The sequence below is a fragment of the Macaca nemestrina genome, chromosome 13 (assembly GCF_043159975.1).
Source record: "Macaca nemestrina isolate mMacNem1 chromosome 13, mMacNem.hap1, whole genome shotgun sequence".
NCBI lineage: Eukaryota > Metazoa > Chordata > Mammalia > Primates > Cercopithecidae > Macaca > Macaca nemestrina.
In genome coordinates this window covers 74,722,479-74,740,697 of record NC_092137.1, presented here as the reverse complement: position 1 = coordinate 74,740,697, position 18,219 = coordinate 74,722,479, and the positions used below count along the sequence as shown (strand labels likewise).

General features: G+C 47.9%; 2 protein-coding genes across 4 annotated transcripts; both read right to left on the bottom strand.

The window, feature by feature from the left end:
• Window positions 1–167: 167 nt before the first annotated feature.
• Window positions 168–2,982, bottom strand: LOC105465294 (WW domain binding protein 1). 3 transcript variants are annotated; one of them, XM_071076961.1, is made up of 5 exons: window positions 2,395–2,982; window positions 1,949–2,068; window positions 1,328–1,430; window positions 1,024–1,200; window positions 168–852 (listed from the first exon to the last, which is right to left on the bottom strand). In XM_071076961.1, exons 1-5 carry the CDS (start codon window positions 2,461–2,463, stop codon window positions 392–394), a joined length of 930 nt encoding a protein of 309 aa, XP_070933062.1. In that variant the 5' UTR covers window positions 2,464–2,982; the 3' UTR covers window positions 168–391. The 3 variants fall into 3 exon arrangements, with proteins under 3 accessions (XP_070933062.1, XP_070933063.1, XP_011711983.1); XM_071076962.1 differs by having other exon boundaries at window positions 2,529–2,982; XM_011713681.2 differs by lacking the exon at window positions 1,949–2,068.
• Window positions 2,983–3,129: 147 nt separating this feature from the next.
• Window positions 3,130–6,128, bottom strand: LOC105465295 (INO80 complex subunit B). The gene is made up of 5 exons (XM_011713682.3): window positions 5,909–6,128; window positions 5,486–5,678; window positions 5,147–5,265; window positions 4,808–4,977; window positions 3,130–3,743 (listed from the first exon to the last, which is right to left on the bottom strand). Exons 1-5 carry the CDS (start codon window positions 6,015–6,017, stop codon window positions 3,213–3,215), a joined length of 1,122 nt encoding a protein of 373 aa, XP_011711984.1. The 5' UTR covers window positions 6,018–6,128; the 3' UTR covers window positions 3,130–3,212.
• Window positions 6,129–18,219: the final 12,091 nt, after the last annotated feature.

The following is an 18,219-nucleotide window of genomic DNA, read 5'->3' as shown; positions in this document are numbered from 1 at the left end:
TTGCCAGATTTGCCTCACCAAGAGGCCTTAGGTCAGTCCAGGCCTCAGGATTGTCTGCTGTCCTCAGGGAAGGTGGGGTCAAGTGACCATAACCTGTCCCCTTCAAACCCAGTCAGGTCAAGTGCAATGCAGTGAGTTGAGCTTTAGTCCACCCAAATCCACAAGTGGCTGGTTCAAATCTCTTTAATGAGATCAAAGGCTCCTGTGTATATGTCTTGATGCCTTGCGGGGGTAAAGCTAGCACAATCCCCCAAATACTGCCCCTCTCCTCAGGGCTCCAGCCCTTTCGGGCAGATCTAGGTAGGCAGGAAGGGGCCAAAGGGAACGCAAGGAGGTGGGACTAGGGCTGTTTCTGGTGGGCAAGTAACCCACCCACCCTCTCAAAACTTACTTACGGGATGTCCCCTTCACTGGAGGACAGCCCCATGGGAGAGACCTGCGGTACAGAATCTGGGGGCAGTGCACAAGGGGAATAGTCCTCCAGATCTGGCAGGGTGGCACTAGCCCTCACCTCCTTGACTGGCTCACCCTCACCGGAGGCAGGACAAGGGCAGAGCTCAATACCGGAGTCACCAGTTAAACGGCGATAGCGACAGGAGGGGGGTGTGGGGGCAGGGCTCACCCCTGCCCCAGGCTCACCCTCCTGATGAGGGGGGGCACTCTGGTGGGAGGAAACACCTTCCACATTTGTTCCTTCGAAGTGGGCAGGGCAGCTGGATGAGGAGGAACACCAGGTTTGTTCGCTGGAAGCAGTCAAGGGGAGGCCTGGGGCCACAGTATAAGCGGGGGGTGGTGTGCCTGGGCGGTGAACCACATCCTCGTAGGCTGGGGGCTTGAAGGTGCTGAGGAGGCCTGCAGGGGAGAAAATTGGCATAATTCGTTGAAGGCAACCAGGTATAGGGTGCTAGCTTTTATATTAGGGAAAAATACTTTGAAATGTGTAGAAAAAGGAATGTCAGATGATTTGGGGTCCTGGTTCGGGGAGGGCCACTGGTAGTTGACCCAGAGCATCAAGTCACTCACGAAGGTCAAGCAGTGAACCGGTAGGGAAAGGACCAGCCCCATGGCATGCCCCATGGTAGGCCAACAAGTTGATTTCACGCTGCCGCTGCTGTTGTTGCAGCCGGAGTTTAGCTCGTCGGTGGCGGAAGGCGCAACAGCAGCTAAAGAGGATGAGGACAGTCCAGAGCAGCCAGAACCCTGCAAGAGGCAAGGAGGGAGCGACTCAGGCATCTTTCATGCAGAGAAGGGGCCCTGAAGGCCGAAATTCTGAGGTCCAAGGGAGGGTGGGCACAGGGACCTGGAAACAGCCCTCTTGGAGACTTACACCAGAGCTCATAGTAGTAGGTGCAGCAGCCAGTCTCCCCACAGCAGTGACCACTCTCACAGAGGTAGGGCTGGTTGTTCACTCCTGGGCACAGCTCTCGAAGCTGGGGGCAAGGAGGCACTTAGAACTAAGGGGGATTCCAGCGCAGGGCACTGTCCACCCCCACCTCCTGCATGCACATACACAATCCCACCCTGTGAACCAAGTTCAGCTTGGAGAGATGGGGGAAGTGGAGGATGCTGTGAGGAGTGTTGAAATATCTGAAGGGCTGTCAACGTGGAAGAGGATTTGGAATAGCAAGAATCAGTCTAGAGAACAAGACAAAAGTGTGGACATACAAAGAGGGAGATTTCAGGTCTGCATATATAAGACTTCCTTCACACTCAAGCCTCACCCTCCCCAACCCCCCTACCCCCATCCCCCCGGTGCTTTCTGTTATGGGAGTGTTTTGGCAGAAGCCAGAAGACAGTCTGAGATAGTCTCAGACAACGGGTAGGGGAAGGTCATTTCCAAAGCAAGTTGCTTTCATTATCCTGCGCGGTTCACTACCCCCACCCCCAACTGGATCTTTCCACCCCTGGGCCTCAGGCTCCCTAGGACAGAGGAGGGGCAGTGTGAGACCCAGAGCAGTGCTCCCAACCAGATGGGAAGCTGTGGATGATAAAGGATGGCATCCAGGGCGCGAGTCTGGGTTCCAGCTCTTCTCCAAATTGCTCCCTCAAGAGAAGACGCTGCCGGACTCTGTTGTGACAACAGGCACATAGAAAAAGATCACAAATAACTGTTGCAAGACAGAGGGAGCCTCCCTGGGGCCTGCCTCACTATGCCTCTGGTCACTGGCGAGCCACCGCAAGCTTCCACTGCAGCCATGGGATGGGGTCTATGAGGCTACAGGAAAAGTCAGCTGCATCTACGTTACAAAGTTTAGACAAAGAGTGGAACATGTTTAGGAACTTCACAGTACCTTTGGCTCCGTGAGTTCCTCCCCCACCCCCAAAAAGGAAGGGACAAGGAAAGGGGAAAGAGACAAACGGCTGTCGTGATAGGCTTTGGAGCTGTTGGGATACCTGCTGTTGCGATGCCCGAAGTGCCCCCCAGGCCTCCTCGCTGCCGTTCCCGCTGCTGGCCCGAGCCATGCCTCCACCTACAGCCCCCTGAGGACCACAGCCTCCTCTACCGCCAGCCGCCCCGCCCCTGCCACCTCTGCTGCCACCGCCATGGTCCCTGCCCGGCCCATCTTCGCTGCCGCCACCATCACTACGCGGCCTGAGCTTCCATCCGGGGAGAACTCCACCAACTAGGACTCAGATTGCTCTGCCCTACCAATCAGCATCGTCCCTTGACGGACAGGCCAATAGGAACAGATAAGAGGTTTCTCCCTGTGACCAATCCACAGCAGCGCCTTCGCCGCTCTCCCAGACAACATGAGCTTGTACAGACAAAGAGTAGGGGAAGGTTCGACCCACGGCCCTGACTGACAGCGGCAATAGCCAATACAGACAGCAGAACAGGCTCTGGCATATCAACCAACGAACAGCCGCCCCGAAGACCAAGGTTACCGCTGATTGGCTTGCGCCATGTTTTCGGAATGACGCCAAATGCCGGCGACCGCCAGGTAATCCCGCCTGTAAGAGGCGGGGTCCCAAAAGTCGGTCGGACTCTGGCCGCGAACCAGCCCAGTTTCTTGCGGTGCTTTCCAAGCCCCAGGCATCGACGCAAGCTCCGACAGGGGCAAAATATGTGTATACCGGAGACTGGTCTGCCCACAACATCCCACTCCCCCAGTTCTGTACAAGCCAAAGCACCGGATGAAATTTAATAGGGTGGGGAAGACACTCAAGAGAGGGCATGGGACAGGGCGCAGAGTCCAGGTTAGGTAAGGGCCTTACGTAGCCAAAAGGGGGGATCCAGGACCCTCGGGTCCCCCCAGCCGCATCTGCAGGTTGATGCGGTAGCACTGAAGACTGCAGAGTGCCTGGCCGGTGCGAGAGCAAGCGTAGCGGCGCGGATGGGGACAGCCGGGGACAGAGCAGCGCGGAGGCGAGCCTAAGGGGGATGGCCGCTGAGACACCGCCGTGGGGGTGGGGACGCCAGGTGGGAAGGAAAGGGTGGAACCCTGTGCTCCGCTGCAGTAGCGCACCATGGGGGCCGGAGCCGCAGCCCGCCCTCCCCGCCGCTCGCCCCGTGCAGCTCCCCGGCCTCCCCGCCCACTGGTCGCCGCAGTCTTGGTGAGGCGCTCGATAGTCTGGTTCTTGTGCTCTTCTGCCCGCCGCGCCGCCTGGAGTCGCCGCTTACGCGCCCGCTCCTCGCGCTTCAGCAGCATCTCCTCTGTGAGAGCAGGAGCTGGACAGCCCTCAGCCACAGGCAGCGGCAGCATCGGGGAAGGCTGACTCCGCGCCTTCTGGAGCAGAGCTCGCTAGGGAGAGACAGAGACGGGGTGCTGTCTGAAAACGGAGGAGGATGGAGAGGCGAGGTCGGTCAGATCGGGGAAGGGGAAAGCAGGGACATGGAAGGCAGGGTCTTGAGCAGCGCAGGCCTTGGGAGACGGGATATTAATAAGCACCCTCTCCAGGACACCTTCCATAGGTTCCTCTTCATAAATACTGCCTCATCCCAGATCTCCTGACATTCAGCTTTAGGTCCTTAACTCTCAAGGGGAGAAGCATCAATAATGTTGCCTGCCTGACCTGTGCACCAAAACTGTACCAGCTTTCCCAGAGGTCTGTTGTTTTTAATCTTATCTCAGTAGAGAGTATCAGTTGGATAACTGCTGAAGCCAAAATCCCAGGCTTAGCCTTGATATATTTTCTCTCCATTCCCCTCCCCACAAGTATCTACTTCCAAAATATAGCCATATTTCATATGATTTTCTCCATCTCCACCACTTTGGTCTTGGTTAAAGCAACCACTGCCTCTCGGCTGATTACTTCAACAGCTTCCTAGTTGGTCTCCATACTTCTATCTCGTCTCCACGGAGATTCATTCTCTACAAGGATGCCAGAGTAATCTATTGAAATGTAAACCAAGTTTGTCACTTCTCTGCGTACAGCTCTTCAGTGGCTTGTGCAGTTTTTCTTCTCCTTTACTCTGCTAGACATGTTCCAGTCTCAAGGTCTGTGCGCCTGTTGGTCTCTGCTGGAAAAGCTCCTCTGGTATTGCAAATGTTATCTCTTCAGAGAAGCCTTCTCTAACTACCCTAATGTCTCTCTTCTGTCATTTTCTATTTGTTTGTTTATGCCATTTCTATTTCATCACCCTATTCTTTTTGTCATAAACCATATAGCTTTTTGAAATTATTTATTTACTTATTTACTTCCCAGCCCCCCAACACACACACTAGAATACTAGCTCCAGGAGAACAGAAACTTTGTCTGTCTTTTCTCCACTATCGATATCCCCACTACCACGCAAAGTGCTTGGGTTGTGGAGAGTTCTCAATACAGTATACTTTGGTGAGTGAATAAACAATGACCAACATACCTGTCGAGCAGTAAGCAGCCGCTCATTGATCTCCTTCTTGAGGTCTCCATTATCATCCAGCTCCCCCTTCTCCAGGGCATCCAGCCACCTCTGTTCCTCCTCTTCCTCTTGACCCCCTAACCCTCCTGATAGGTCCCGAAGTGGAGAGGGAGAGAGATTACTGTCTTCATCTGGGAAGGAAGTTGGAGAAAGAAAAATAGAATTGTTCAGATGGTGCACCCTAATTTGGCTGAGTTAATACTGGGATATGGAAAATCCTAACCCATTTCAGAACCAACCTTCTTTCCTTAGGCGGGTATAATAAGAAACCCAGTTTCCCCACCTCCAGATCCTTCTCACCCAGCCAGGCACGGTACTGCTCAAGGGGGACTCCTTCCATAGGTTCCTCTTCATTATCCACAACCATAAGGGGAGAGGGTGAGCGAGGCCCCTCTGGGATCACAGTGAAGGTAGGAACACTGCAGAGAAGCAACACTACTCTTTAAAATGAGCAAGCGTCTCCTCCTCCTACGCAGTAGCTCCACCCAACTTTCCCCACCCTCTTAAGACTCTTGCTGCCTAAACCTGGACCCTGAAGTCACAGTGTCCATTCGGTCTTCTAGAAAGCCCAGTCGGCTTCTAACTACTTTCTCTGCTCCTAAAGTTCCCCTTATAAAACTTTGACCCTCTTGGCCTCACCTCTTGGTCCCCAGGACTTGTCCCCCAAGCTTGATTTTGAGTTTGAGCTGGGGCTTGGCAGGGGACGGCTGCGTGGGCCCGGCATCTTCTTCCTGATGGTGTTTCTTCTTGTGTTTCTTCTTGTGCTTCTTGTGTTTTTTCTTGTGCACTCCATGGCCATGGGCACCCGCTAGGCTCAACTCCAGGGCTTCTCCTGCGGAAGGAACGCCTGTCGACAGTGTTCGGCCGGAGGGTGGCAGGGGAAGCCCTGAATAACCTAAGCCCCTACCGATCCCACCCTTTCCGCAATACTCTCTGTTACCATAACAACAGCACCGCCTTTCTCCTTCCCACCTGTGGCCGAAGTACCCTGAACTCTCCGAGGAGAAAGAACGGGACTTCTTTTCTAACACGGCCTAAATTGCTTGATCTATCCGCGCTTACCCGGCTCAGGGGCCTCCATAGCCCCAGAGGTGCTTCCACGCCGCCACAGCTTACTCATGAGGTCCTGCAAGGAAAGGGGACTAGAAATGGTTGGGACACACGCAGACATGCCTTTTCCGCCCCGCGGAAAAACTGGAGCCAGCAAAATAACCAGTTACTTCCCGTTCGTAGCAACCATCCTTGTGCGGGGCACGCTTCGCGTCCAAAATCGTCCCTGAGAAACAAGAATCCTTCCAACTAACGTTCCGGTCCCTCTGAGGTCGGGACCGCCCAGATGGGCAGGGCTTTCCCCTGGCTCCGCCTCCCCACACTAGATTTCAGAACTCAACGCGGGTGAATCAATTATTGAACTCGAGTTTGGTGAATGTATACGCCAGACCAAGTGCGGGAAGCTAGTCTAAGAGGATGCAAAGATGAATATGAACACCGCCCCTGTCCTTGAGGAACTCACAGTTGGGTGGAGGAATACATAAACTATACTGATGACAAAATGGCCGAAATGCTTAAACAGCACGAGTGCCCTAAGAGCAGAGCAAAGCACATGCTCTTAGGTATTTAGACTTCAATTTTCATAAGTAGGGGAATAAATAAATGAATTACGGTGCAGCTGTACAATGTGGAACACCATATTGCTAAGAAAAGTTGAGTGATAAGTAATTAATGAGATTGACACAGAATTTTAACAGTCTAAGTGTCCTAATGAACTTGGTATATCCATACAGTGGGATGTCAAGTAGCTTGGAAAAGAAATGAGGCGCGCCAGAAGGCTACCTAGGAAATTGGTAAGAGTCATTTGCTGATGAGCAGATGGAGAACAAGGGTGGATGGCCACCTATTTTTTATTATTATACCCTTTTGCGTCTTTTGAATTTTGTATAAAACGTGTATATTTTACCTCATTTTTAAAAAGATATAAAAACAGGTAGGTTTGTATGTGTTGATACATGAAATAAGAAAAGTGAATTCCCCATTCTGGCTAATATGGTGAAACCACGTCTCTACTAAAAATACAAAAAAAAAAAAAAAAAAAAAATTAGCTGGCGTGGTGGCACGCGCCTGTAGACCCAGCTACTCTGGAGGCTGAGGCAGGAGAATCGCTTGAACTCAGGAGGTGGAGGTTGCAGTGAGCCGAGATCGCGCCACTGCACTCCAGCCTGGTGGACAGAGCGAGACTCCGTCTCAAAAAAAGAAAAAAAAAAAAAAGAGAAAAGAAAAGTAAATTTCAGGATTATGTGATCTGATTTTTAAAAGCATAATATACTAGCAAATACATAGAAAAAAATGAGGAATGTATACCTGTTAATATTGGTTAACTGTAGAAGTTGGGGTTTAGGAACTTTCACTATCTAGATCTGTAATGTATTTTCTTACAGCCAATATATATCACGTTTATAATTGGAAAAAAACACCTATATACATATATCTAAATATATATGAGTGTCTGAGCAAGGTAACAGCAGTGAAAAAAGAAAGAACTCATTCCTCTTGTCTCTTACATTTCAGTGATAAAATTACTAAGAATCGATGAGCAATTATATTGGGGGAATCCAGGATGAAGTCATGTAGTATGTGATTATGAAAAGGGATTTTGGAGTCAGACAAGCCTATTATCAAATCCCAGTTTCACCATTTATTAGCTATGCAACCTTGGGCTTAAAATTATTTAAGCTCTCTGAACCTCAGAATCCAACTCTGTAAGATGGAATACAGTAGGATCCACCCCATGAGGGCTCTTTCAAGGAATAGAGGAAATCAAGAACGCACGATACCTAGGGTATCAGCAGGCACAGGCACATAGTAGATGCTTCAGTAAGCAAATAATAATAAGTGATTTATAGGTTTCTAGCCCAAGTATTTAGTGGGAAGATGGTATTTTCAGGCCGGGCGCGGTGGCTCAAGCCTGTAATCCCAGCACTTTGGGAGGCCGAGACGGGCGGATCACGAGGTCGGGAGATCAAGACCATCCTGGCTAACACCGTGAAACCCCGTCTCTACTAAAAAATACAAAAAACTAGCCGGGCGAGGTGGCGGGCGCCTGTAGTCCCAGCTACACAGGAGGCTGAGGCAGGAGAATGGCATAAACCCGGGAGATGGAGCTTGCAGTGAGCTGAGATTGTGCCACTGCACTCCAGCCCGGGCGACAGAGTGAGACTCCGTCTCAAAAAAAAAAAAAAAAAAAAAAAAAAAAAAAGATGGTATTTTCAGTAAGGAAGAGAACATAGGAAGAGAAGCAAGTTAAGAAGAGAATTATTTAGTTTTGCCCAAGGTGAATTTGAAGTGCCTGTGGGAATGCCTGGGTGGAGGTGGAATAGCTGAGAGAAGCCAAGGATGAAAGTATGAGTGGGGATGTCATCAGCGTAATACTGGAGGTCCCCAAGTGATGGAAGCAGATGAGACACCCAGAAAGAGTAAGTAGATAATAGGAAAAGAACCAGGAACAGAAACAAGTGAGCACCTGTCCTGCACAGCCGAGCAGAGGGGCCAGACAGGGTTGAGAAGGTCAGGACAGGCAGAAAGTATCAAGGGACTAAGGCTGTGATCAGCTGGGTACAGTCCTTCAGAGGGCAGGCTGAGCTCCAAGAAGAGAATGGCTTTTATCACGGTGTGAAGGCAATACTCTTTTCACCGGGAGTTACAGTGAGGGATCACTTGCAATTCGTATTTGTAGAATACATTCGAGTTTATAACCTGCCTTTATATTCCTTCTCTCCCTTGGCCCCCACAGCATCTCCATAAGGGAGATACCATTGTTTCCATCTTATAAATGAGGAAACTGAGGCTTAGAAAAAGAAATGTTTTTGCCAAAGTCACAAAGTTAGGGAGTGGCAGAGCCAGACTCAAACAGAGGCTTCCTGACACCTGGCCCAGTGGTGTTTCCTGTGCATCATGATGCCCAGTAGGGAGGAAGTGGCAACAGTAAGTGACAACTGGCTTCATTATTTTGTTTGTTTTTAGTTTTGCTTTGTTTACAGTGAGAGAGATTTGAGCATGTTTGTAGGCTGAGAGGCACTCTTCTTTCTGAAAGATTTCTTAGTCTTATTTTAAACAATTATTTTGAAGTAACTTCAAACAGAAAAATTGCAAGATGAATACAAATAACTTTCTCTAATAACGTTTTTGTTTTATTTAGTTTAGTTTAGTTTTGTTTTTGAGACAGGGTCTAGCTCTGTCTCCCAGGCTGGAATGCAGTGGTGCAAACATGGCTTACTGCAGCCTCAAACTCCCAGGCCTGAGTGATCCTCCCATCTCAGCCTCCCAAGTAGTTGGGACTACAGGTACACCACCATGCTCAGCTAATTCTTCTATTTTTTTTTTTTTTTTTTTTTTTTTTTGTAGGGACAAGGTTTGGCCATGTTGTCGAGGCTGGTCTCAGACTCCTGAGCTCAAGCGATCCTACTGCCTCAGCCTCCCAAAGTGCCGGGATTACAGGTGTGAGCGACAGTGCCGGGCCAAAACTTTCTTAACTCCTTAAACATTCCACGTGTTTCAGGTTAACATGGAATGCCCAACATGGTTGGGGGGTGGGGCAGATTCTGAAATTGTTAACATTTATCTGTGTTTATGCCCATTATCATTGTCAATGAAAAGTCAAACTCTAAAATATTTGAAGAGATTTATTCAGAGCCAAATATGAGTGACTAATGGCCCTTGACACACCCCTCAAGAGATCCTGAGAACATGTGCCCAAAGTGATCTGACTACAACTTGATTTTATACATTTTAGGGAGACATAAGACATCAATCAATACATGTAAGATGTACGTTGGTTTGGTCTGGAAAGGCAGGACAACTGGAAGGTGGGGGCTTTCAGGTATTGTGTAGATGCAGTTTTCTGATTGGCAATTGGTTGAAAGAATTAAATTATTGGCTGACTGCGGTGGCTCACACCTCTAATCCCAGCACTTTGGGAGGCCAAGGCAGGTGGATCGCCTGAGGCCAGGAGTTTGAGACCAGCCTGGCCAATGTGTTGAAACCCTGTCTCTACTAAAAATACAAAAATTAACTGGACATGGTGGCACATGCCTGTAATCCCAGCTACTGGGGAGGCTGAGGCAAGAGAATCGCTTGAACCCAGGAGGCAGAGGTTGCAGTGAGCTGACATCAAGCCATTGGACTCCAGCCTGGGCAGCAACAGTGAAACTCCATCTCAAAAGAAAAAAAGAGTTAAATTATTGTCTAGAGACTTGGGATCAATAGAAAGGAATGTCTGGGTTGACATAAGGGGTTGTGGAGACCAAGATTTTATCATGCAAGTGAACCATCCAGGTAGCCGACTTCAGAGAGAATACATTGTAAATGTTTCTTATCAGACTTAAAGAGTCTGTTATAACAGTATTTACAAAAGGGAGGAGGGTATAACAAGGCATGTCCAGCCCCCCCCTTTCCCATCATGGCCCATACTAGTTTTTCAGGTTAACATGGAATGGCCCAACATGGTTGGGGGACTCAGAATTTTATTTTTGGTTTACATCATTATTCTTTTTCTGATCAATATGAGAGCAAGTTGCAGACATGATGTCATATCACTCCTAAATCATTCAGTGTGTATTTCCCTCAAACAAGCACAGTTTTCTATAAGCTTTGTGCAACTGTCCCAATCAGGAAATTAACTTGATACAACATTAATCCAGACACCATTCAAATTTCAGCAACAGTGAAACTGTGAAATACCTCCCTTTTTTTTTTTTTTTTTTTTTTGAGATAGAGTCTCACTCTGTTGCCCAGGCTGGAGTGCAGTGGCACAGTCTCGGCTCACTGCAACCTCCACCTCCTGGGTTCAAGCAGTTCTCTGCCTTGGCCTCCTAAGTAACTGGAATTACAGGCGCCTGCTACCATCCCTAGCTAATTTTTGTATTTTTAGTAGAGATGGGATTTCACCGTGTTGACTAGGCTGATCTTGAACTCCTCACCTCATGATCCACCCGCTTCAGCCTCCCAAAGTGCTGAGATTACAGGGATGAGCCACCATACCTGGCCTCTTTTTTTTTTTTTTTTTTGAGATGGAGTTTCGCTCTTGTTGCCCAGGCTGGAGTGAAATGGCGCAGTCTCGGCTCACTGCAACTTCCGCCTCGCGAGTTCAAGTGATCCTCCTGCCTCAGCCTCCTGGGTAGCTGGGATTACAGGCATGTGCTAATTTTGTATTTTTAATAGAGATAGGGTTTCTCCCTGTTGGTCAGGTTGGTCTCGAACTCCCAGTCTCAGGTGATCTACCCACCTCAGCCTCCCAAAGTGCTGGGATTATAGGTATGAGCCACTGTGCCTGGTCCTCCTTTTTCTTTTTATCCAGGATCCAAATTTAGGATCATGTATTACATTTTTAAATTAAGTCCCTTTAATCTGTTTTAATCTGGAACATTTCCTCACTCTTATCCTGTCTTTCATGACCTTGACAAATTTAAAGGGTAGAAGTCTTTAATTCTATAGGATGGCCATCAACTTGGGTCTGTCTGGTGTTTCCTCAGGTCTAGATTTATACATTGATTGGTTGATTGAAACAGAGTCTTGCTCTGTCACCCAGGCTGGAGTGCAGTGGTATGATCTCGGCTCACTACAATCTCTGCTGCCTGGGTTCAAGCAATTCTCGTGCCTCAGCCTCCTGAGTAGCTGGGACTACAGGCGTGCACCACCATGCCCAGCTAATTTTTGTATATTTTGGTAGAAATGGAGTTTTCATGTTGGTCAGGCTGGTCTTGAACTCTTAGCTTCAAGTGATCTGCCCACTTCAGCCTCCCAAAGTGTTGGGATTACACTATGAGCCGCCATGGCTGGCCTAGACTTATAAATTCTTGGCAAGAACACCACACACACAAAAAATTGATTTCTTTTTTTTTTTTTTTTTTGAGACAGGGTCTCAAAAAGTTCAAGCCCAGTTTAGTCTTGAACTTCTGGGCTCAAGTGATTCTCCTCCCTCAGCCTCAAAAAGTGTTGGGATTACAGGCGTGAGCCACCGTGCCCGGCCCACAAAAACATTATGCTGTGTTCTTCTCAGTGTGTCATATTGGGAGGCCCATGATGTCAGCCTTTCCCACCACTGATGATATTAACCTTGATCACCTGGTCAAGATGCTGTCTGCCTATTTCCTCCACTGTAACGTCGCCATTTTTACCTTTCCAACTAATAAGTATTTTCTGGGAAATACTCTGCAACTACCCTAATATCCCATTCCCCATCAAACCTTCACCCACCAGGCATTGTATCCATTGATGACTAGTGTATGAATCAACTCTACTATAATAATTGCCAAATGGTGATCTATTTCCATTATTGCAGTTACATGTATTAGTTAGCATTCTACTATAAGAGCTTTCTCTCCTTATATTTACATATATATTTATTTGTTTCAGTATGGGTTCCAATTTTAAGCAGTGAGTTGTAATCCATTGCTGTCATTACTTATTATGATGCTCAATTTTTAGAGGTGGACAGAGTCTAGCTCTATTGTAGTGGCCAAATCATAGCTCCCTGCAACCTCGAATTGCTGGCCTCAACTGATCCTCCCACCTCAGCCTCCTGAGTAGCTGGGATTACAGGGATGTGCCACCCTGCCCAACTAATTTTTTAAATTTCTTGTAGGGTTCAGGTTATGTTGCCCAGGCTGGTCTCTAACTCCTAGGCAAAAGCAGTCCTCCTGCCTTGGCCTCCGTACGCGCTGGGATTACAGGCAGGAGCCTCCACGCCTGGCTTGATGTTGAAATTTCTCACAGGTTTGGCCAGTGAGTATTCCTTTAAGCTGGTTTCTGTATCATTTTGACATGTCTCCAACATTCTTTGAGCTTTTTTTTTTTTTTTGAGACGGAGTCTCGCTCTGTCACCCAGGCTGGAGTGCAGTGGCCAGATCTCAGCTCACTGCAAGCTCTGCCTCCCGGGTTCACGCCATTCTCCTGCCTCAGCCTCCTGAGTAGCTGGGACTACAGGCGCCCGCCACCTTGCCTGGCTAGTTTTTTGTATTTTTTAGTAGAAACGGAGTTTCACTGTGCTAGCCAGGATGGTCTCGATCTCCTGACCTCGTGATCCGCCCGTCTTGGCCTCCCAAAGTGCTGGGATTACAGGCTTGAGCCACCGCACCCGGCCTTTTTTTTTTCTTTTTTAAGGAAAAGTCTTGCTCTGTCATCCAGGCTGGAGTGCAGTAGCACGATCATGGCTTATTGGCTTATTGCAGCCTCAATCTCCCAAGCTCAAGTGATCCTCCCTTGTCAGCCTCCCAGGTAGCTGGGATGACTGGCTAGTGCCATCATGTCTGGCTACTTTTTTATTTGTAGTTTTTTGTCGTTGTTGTTTTGTTTTGTTGTTTTAATTTAATTTTTTTTTTTTTAGACGGAGTCTCGCTCTGTCACCAGACTGGAGTGCAGTGGCGCGATCTCAGTTCACTGCAACCTCTGCCTCCCGGGTTCAAGCGATTGTCCTGCATCAGCCTCCCGAGTAGCTGAGACTTAGGTGTGCACCACCATGCCCAGCTAATTGTCATATTTTTAGTAGAGATGGAGTTTCACCATGTTGGCCAGGTGATCTTGATCTCATGATCCGCCCGCCTCGGCCTCTCAAAGTGCTGGGATTACAGGCATGAGTCCCGCTCCCAGCCTTTTTTTCATTTTTTTTGAAACAGAGTCTCATTCTGTCGCTCAGGCTGGAGTGTAATGGTGCGATCTCAGCTCACTGCAACCTCTGCCTCCTGGGTTCAAGCAATTCTCCTGCTTCAGCCTCCCAAGCAGCTGGGATTACAGGTGCCTGCCACCACGCCTGGCTAATTGTTTTGTGTTGTTAGTAGGGATGGGGTTTCACCATGTTGGCCAGGCTGGTCTTGAACTCCTGGCCTCAAGTGACCCACCTGCCTCAGCTTCCCAAAGTGCTGGGATTACAGGCGTGAGCCACCACGCCCAATCTTTTTTATTTTTTGTAGAGACAGAGTCTCACTATGTTGCCCAGGCTGGTCTCAAATTCCTGGGCTCAAGTGATCCTCCTGCCTCAACCCCTAAAGTGCTGGGATTACAGGCATGAGCCACCATGCCAGGTGGCTAATCTCGTACTTTCCCTGGATAAGAAGTGAGACTCAAATTTCCCTGGATAAAATGTTCTGGGGCTCGTCTCATACTTTCTCTGGATAAGAAGCAAGATTCAAAGGAGGCCAGGCAGCACGAACCTATGGCTAAAGTTATGCCAAGGCCACACTGAAGTCAGGCCACTTGAACTTGCTGTGAGAATCTTCTACTGGCATTGATACGCCCTTCTCAGGTGCTGCAGGTGCACTGAGTGTATATCATGAACTCTGGCTAGGTCTTGTCTGCACTCCCTCAATATTCAAAGTCCAGTTGGAAACATTCCAGTTAGTTGGGTTAGGCCAAGTACCTACCTTTAGGCTGTGAAAAAGTGGGAAGAAGAATAAATGTTCTCCAACTACCATAAAGGGGCTAGAGCTCATTCTGTCAATACTGTCCACAGTGGGGAACTGTGCAGAAATATAAGATGATTTGAACCCTAGGTGACCCACAGCCCCTTTCCCACATATCTATTTCGTAGCTGGGGAGATACAGATACAGACATAAACGAAAGGATAAAGTTGGAAAGACTGTGCACCAAACCAGTGGCATGTTGGTAAATGTTCAACAAAAGCTCCCTGGGGAAAACAAACAAACAAACAACAAGCTGAATTTGTTATGTTCACCTATTTCTGTTGTGTAAGTACTCCCACCGTGGCCAATTTCAAATGAGACATCACTGAATACAGAGTTGGAAAGAGATGTGCATTGGCATATATAGCATTCCCTCCATACAGATACTACAGATGGAAACTACTCAAGACCTCATAGTGAAATGCAGTAAAATACTCAGGAAGTGATGAGTTTTGAATATTTATCACCTTTGCTTTAATAAAATTTATTTAGCTATATGTTTATGTAATGTAATGTAATTTAATTTTTTTTTTTTTTTTTTTTTTTTGAGATAGAGCCTTGCTCTGTTGCCCAGGCTGGAGTGCAGTGGCCCAATCTCGGCCTACTGCAACCTCCGCCTCCCAGGTACAAGCAATTCTCCTGCCTCAGCCTCCTAAGTAGCGCCCAGCTAATTTTTGTATTTTTAGTAGAGATGGAGTTTCACTTTGTTGGTCAGGCTGGTGTCAAACTCCTGACCTTGTGATCTGCCTGCCTTGGCCTCCCAAAGTGCTGGGATTACAGGCGTGAGCCACTGCGCCCAGCCGGTAATTTAATTTTTAATTAAGGCAATGTTTAGCAACTGGCATGCCCAATTCCAGAAAAGTCAGCAACACGAGCTGCTGGTGTGAGCTTCAGCACTTGAATGCACCAAACTGTCTCACTGTTTTCTTCTGGAAGTGGAATAATTGAGGGTGGGGAAGGCATACTTTTATTCATTGTTTTCATCATTTACATTATTTAAAAAACAGTGGCATTTATAGTGTTTAAAAAACTGTACCTGTACTTTCAAATATTTTTCAAATGAAAATTTAACTTAAAAAATAAATCTGGCCGAGCGCGGTGGCTCACGCCTGTAATCCTAGCACTTTGGGAGGCCGAGGTGGGTGGATCACAAGGTCAGGAGTTCAAGACCAGACTGACCAACATGGTGAAACCCCGTCTCTACTAAAAATAGAAAAATTAGCCGGGCGTGGTGGTACGTGCCTGTAATCCCAGCTACTTAAGAGGCTGAGGCAGGAGACTCGTGTGAACCTGGGAGGCAGAGGTTGCAGTGAGCCGAGATTGCGCCACTGCACTCTAGCCTGGGGGACAGAGCTAGACTCCGTCTCAAAAATAAAAATAAAAATCATACATACATACCTACATAAATACATAAATAAATAAATCCAGCCGGGCGCAGTGGCTCACGCCTGTAATCCCAGCACTTTGGGAGGCCAAGGCTGGCGGATCACAAGGTTAGGAGATCAAGACCATCCTAGCTAACACGGTGAAACCCCGTCTCTACTAAAAATGCAAAAAATGAGCCGGGCGTGGTGGCTGGCGCCTGTAGTCCCAGCTACTCGGGAGGCTGAAGCAGGAGAATGGCATGAACCCAGGAGGCGGAGCTGGCAGTGAGCCAAGATTGCGCCACTACACTCCAGCCTGGGTGATAGAGCAAGACTCCATCTCAAAAAAAAAAAAAAAAAAACATAGAAATTTTGACCCTTATCTCTCCTCCCTCAGTTGAGTGCAGTGTTAGTTGGCTTCCCTGACTCCAGTCACAACTCCTCCAACTGATTTATGGAAAAGGTTGCCAAATTACAATCTCTAAAGTTAATTCTGGGCTGAGGAACAGTGGTCATGCCTGTAATCCCAGAACTTTGGGAGGCTGAGGCAGGAGGATCACTTAAGGCCAGGAGTTCAAGACTAGCCTGTAAAATACTGTCTCTACAAAAAAATTTTAAAAATTAGCCTCACATGGCGGTGCATGCCTTTAGTCCTAGCTACTCAGGAGGCTGAGACAGGAGGATTGCTTGAGCCCAGGAGTTCGAGGCTGCAGTGAGTTATCATGGCACCACTTTGCTCCAGCTAGGCAACAGAGTGATATATATATATATATATAATATAAATATATATATTATATAATATAAGATAAACCTGATCATGTCCCTCCTTCCCCAAAATCTTCAGCCACACTGAGTACAAACTCTCAGGCAGGATTTGAGCTCAACCTCCTTTTCGAAGATCCTCCATTCCTCTGCCTCCTTTCTGGGTCTCAGGCCAGGGGTTTTCTTTTTCTTTTCTTTTTTTTTCTTGAGACGGAGTCTCGCTCTGTCACCCAGGCTGGAATGCAGTGGCGCAATCTCGGCTCACTGCAAGCTCTGCCTCCCGGGTTCATGCCATTCTCCTGCCTCAGCCTCTTGGGTAGCTGGGACTACAGGTGCCCGCCACCACGCCTGGCTAATTTTTTGTATTTTTAGTAGAGACGGGGTTTCACCGTGTTAGCCAGGATGGTCTTGATCTTCTGACCTTGCGATCCGCCCGCCTTGGCCTCCCAAAGTGCTGGGATTACAGACATGAGCCACCGCACCCGGCCAGGCCAGGGGTTTTCAAACTCTTCCATAGAGCTTGTGTTCACTGGGGGAGCAGGGAGTGGCTGAGCACCTGTGGGTAGACAAGGCATGAGGCTCCAGCACCTATTCCTATCATAGCAGCTCTGATTTGATTTCACACATTTCAGGTAAGATTTCATTAAAAAAAAAAAAAAGGTTCTGTTGCTTAAAAGCAAACATTTGAAATGAACTGTCTTAGTCCAAGAGGATGGCACATCTCAGTCAAGGACTCGCAAATCTGCATGCTTCTCCTTTGTTTATTTACTTCAACTGATGTTAATTGATCACTTGCTATGTGCCAGGCACTGGGGACAAGACAGACTGCCCCTCCCTGGAAGGCTTACAGTTCAGATGAGTGATGATGAATATTTGAAGAAATTAAGGAACAATATCTTTCCCTTTCATTCCCCTCACACATCTTTTGTGGTTAATCTCAGATGCCATGGACTTTATAAATCTTTTCATCTGCCTTTCCTACTGACCAGAAGAACTCTCTTCTCCATATAAAATTTTGTGTGTAGGGGATGTTCATTGTTTTTCCTGTTCATTTTCCATTCTCTCACCTTCTGGTGGTAGTGGTTGGAACATTCTTTGGGAAACAACCCTCCCCCACCTTCTCCCTCCCAGTTCACTGGGTTCTGGTTAGTCTCCAGGAGTGGGCAAGTGACCCCAGGCCTGGCCAGCTGGCACCTAGAACCTCCTTAGCCACAGCAATTAGTTCATATCTGGCCACCCTCTGACTCCAGTGATTGGTTTGGGATGGATGAATGATCCTAAATGTCTCACAGTGAATCCCAGACATGTGTAGGAGCCTCAGGACACAGATGCTCTTTTCAGATGAATTTAAGCCTGAAAAGATGTAGACCCAGAATTTTGGGCAGCAATTTCGTTACACTGTAGAGAGTGAAGCCAACATGGAGGAAAGTAGAGCCAAGTGTTGGGAAGAGACTGGATCTTCCTGACACTCAATGAGTGGGTCAAGCCACATCTAAAGCTTGACCCCTGGCTCATTTGTTTGTATTGGCTCAGTTCCAGGAGCCAATACATTTCCCCTTTTGCTTTAGTAGTTTTCAGTCAGCTTTTCCAAAAGAATCTTGAATGATTTGCTGTAGCAGAAATTTCTAATCTGGACTCTCTAGGAGCTCAAGACTGGTATATCTCTGGGTCCAGCCAGCCTGCTATGTAGGAGCCTCACCCTTTCTCAAGTTCTGTCTGTGTTCTGAAACCTTCAGGAGATCCCTTTATGTGTGGTCAGCAAGCTAATTCTTTACCATTTCCTTCTCTTCCACTGGG